General features: G+C 46.1%; 1 protein-coding gene across 2 annotated transcripts in view; it reads left to right on the top strand.

The window, feature by feature from the left end:
• Positions 1-2500, top strand: part of LOC127914674 (melanopsin-A-like) — a 39554-nt gene that overhangs the window by 24353 nt on the left and 12701 nt on the right. For both annotated transcript variants that reach the window (XM_052492578.1, XM_052492577.1), the window contains 2 exons: positions 210-346; positions 1678-1811. In XM_052492578.1, coding sequence (XP_052348538.1) covers positions 210-346; positions 1678-1811 — 271 coding nt within the window. The remainder of the gene's footprint in view (positions 1-209; positions 347-1677; positions 1812-2500) is intronic.

The following is a 2500-nucleotide window of genomic DNA, read 5'->3' on the forward strand; positions in this document are numbered from 1 at the left end:
CTCTCTCTCTCTCTCTCTCTCTCTCTCTCTGTCTCTCTCTCTCTCTCTCTCTTCTCTCTCTCTCTCTCCTCTCTCTCTCTCTCTCTCTCTCTCTCTCTCTCTCTCTCTCTCTCTCTCTCTCTCTCTCTCTCTCTCTTTCTCTCTCTCTCTCTCTCTCTCTCTCTCTCTGCTCCGCATCCCCCTCTCTCTCTCTCTCTCTCTCTCTCTAGGTTGCCATGACAGTGCGATGGCCCTTCCCAACGGTGGATGTCCCAGACCACCACCACTACACCCTTGGGTCCGTCATCCTCGCCGTCGGCATCACAGGCATGGTTGGAAACTTCCTCGTAATGTATGCCTTCTGCAGGTATGAGATCAATCAATCGCTAAATCAACCAACCAATCATACAATATGGGTGTTATATCCCTTTTTGCCGATATTACCCTTCCTTGGGTTGTTATATAAAACAGGTACCTGCCTTCATAATAATGTTTTCATGCTTCTTTAAAGCCCTATAATGTTTGATTGAATCTGTTGTGTGTTCATACACATGAGTGTTCAGGCTACAACAGCAGTAACAGCAGGGCCATAGCTGATATTGCTAATGTAGTCCTTCCTTCGCTATTAATGACATTCAATTGAAGGGGCTTTATTGGCATGGTATTCAACATTGCCAAAGCAAGTGAAATGTATCATAAACAAAAGTGAAATAAACAAAAAAAGTGTTCCAAAAGAATAAAGACATGTCAAATGTCACATTATGTCTATAAATAGTGTTGTAATGATGTGCAAATAGGTCAAGTACAAAAGGGACAATAAATAAACATCAATATGGGTTGTATTTACAATGGTGTTTGTTCTTCACTGGTTGACCTTTTCTTGTGGCAACAGGTCACACATCTTGCTGCTGTGATGGCACACTGTGTTATTTCACCCAGTAGATAGAGTTTATCAAAATTGGATTTGTTTTCGAATTCTTGTGTAATCTGAGTGAAATACGTGTCCCTAATATGGTCATACATTTAGCAGGAGGTTAGGAAGTGCAGCTCAGTTTCCACCTCATTTTGTGGGCAGTGTGAACATAGCCTGTCTTCTCTCTCACGGACCATTCTCCCCCTCCTTCCCTCCTCTTCCACTCTCTCCATCTCCCTCTATCTCTCCGACTCTTCTACTCTACCCTCTGCTCCCTCACCCCTCCTTCTCCCCCCACCCCTCCCTCCATTTCTATCTCTCTCTCTCCCTGCCCCTCCCTCCCTCTCTCCCCCCAACTCCCCCTCCCTCTCTCTCTCCCCTCCCCACCCCTCCCTCCCCCCTCTCCCTCTCTCTCTCTCCCCCACTCCCCCCCCTCTCTCTCTCTCCCCCCACACCCCTCCTCTCCCCCTCTCTCTCTCTCTCTCTCTCTCTCCCCCCCCTCTCTCTCTCTCTCTCTCTCTCTCTCTCTCTCTCTCTCTCTCTCTCTCTCCTCCCTCTATCCCTCTTTCCCCCACCCATCCCTTCCCCCCTCTCTCTCTCTCTCATTCTCTCTCTCTCTCTCTCTCTCCCTCTATCCCTATCCCTCTTCTCTCCTCTCTCTCTCTCTCTCTCTCTCTCCTCCCTCCTCCCTCCCTCCCTCCCTCCCTCTCCTCCCTCCCTCTCACTCTCTCCCCCCCCCTTCCCTCCCTATCTCTCTCTCCTCTCTCCCTCTCTCCCCCCTCCAGGAGTCGGAGTTTACGTACTCCAGCCAACATGTTCATTATTAACCTGGCGTTGACAGACTTCCTCATGTGTGTGACTCAGACCCCCATCTTCTTCATCAACAGCATGCACAACAGGTGGATCTTTGGAGAGAAAGGTAAACCATAGAAATGGGATTATGGGAGAGAAGGGCAAATTACTTAATAGAGGTTTAATGACAACTAATAAAGTCCATCCACTCCTGCAGCTTTGGCTGTTAATTTGTTTGGAGTCTCTCTCTCTCTCTCTCTCTCTCTCTGAATGGCATTGTATTGATGGTATATAATTGGCCTCTCCACTCATCCTCAGCTGAATCGATCTGTTTTCCTTTGATGAACTTCATGCTGAAAGCCTCTTAAAGCACATTTTAGAGGAGAACACACACACACACACACACACACACACACACACACACACACACATTTTTTTCCGCTCCAGTGTGCGCCAACGGGGTTAAGCAAGCTTGAAATAATCTGGTCATGGGTTGTGCACGATTCATTGGGGTTTATTATTTTTATTTTATTTTGATGTTGTGCTTTGTAAATGTAATAATACACATTTTGAACCTTATGTATGTTGCCTTGGAGTCATTTCCTGTTTCAATTTGATTTAATGCATGGGAAAGCATATCCTTATACAATAACAGAAACCTATAATCATTCTATTTGAAGTTAATACCCTAGTTGTCATCACCTTAGATAGTTTACAATAGGGATTATTATTGGAGATGTCCCTCTCACCTAACATCCCATGATGTTGAGATACTCTGCTGGTGAGAGGGTTACACACACACACACACACACACAC

Source organism: Oncorhynchus keta, chromosome 3 (assembly GCF_023373465.1).
Source record: "Oncorhynchus keta strain PuntledgeMale-10-30-2019 chromosome 3, Oket_V2, whole genome shotgun sequence".
NCBI classification, from domain to species: domain Eukaryota; kingdom Metazoa; phylum Chordata; class Actinopteri; order Salmoniformes; family Salmonidae; genus Oncorhynchus; species Oncorhynchus keta.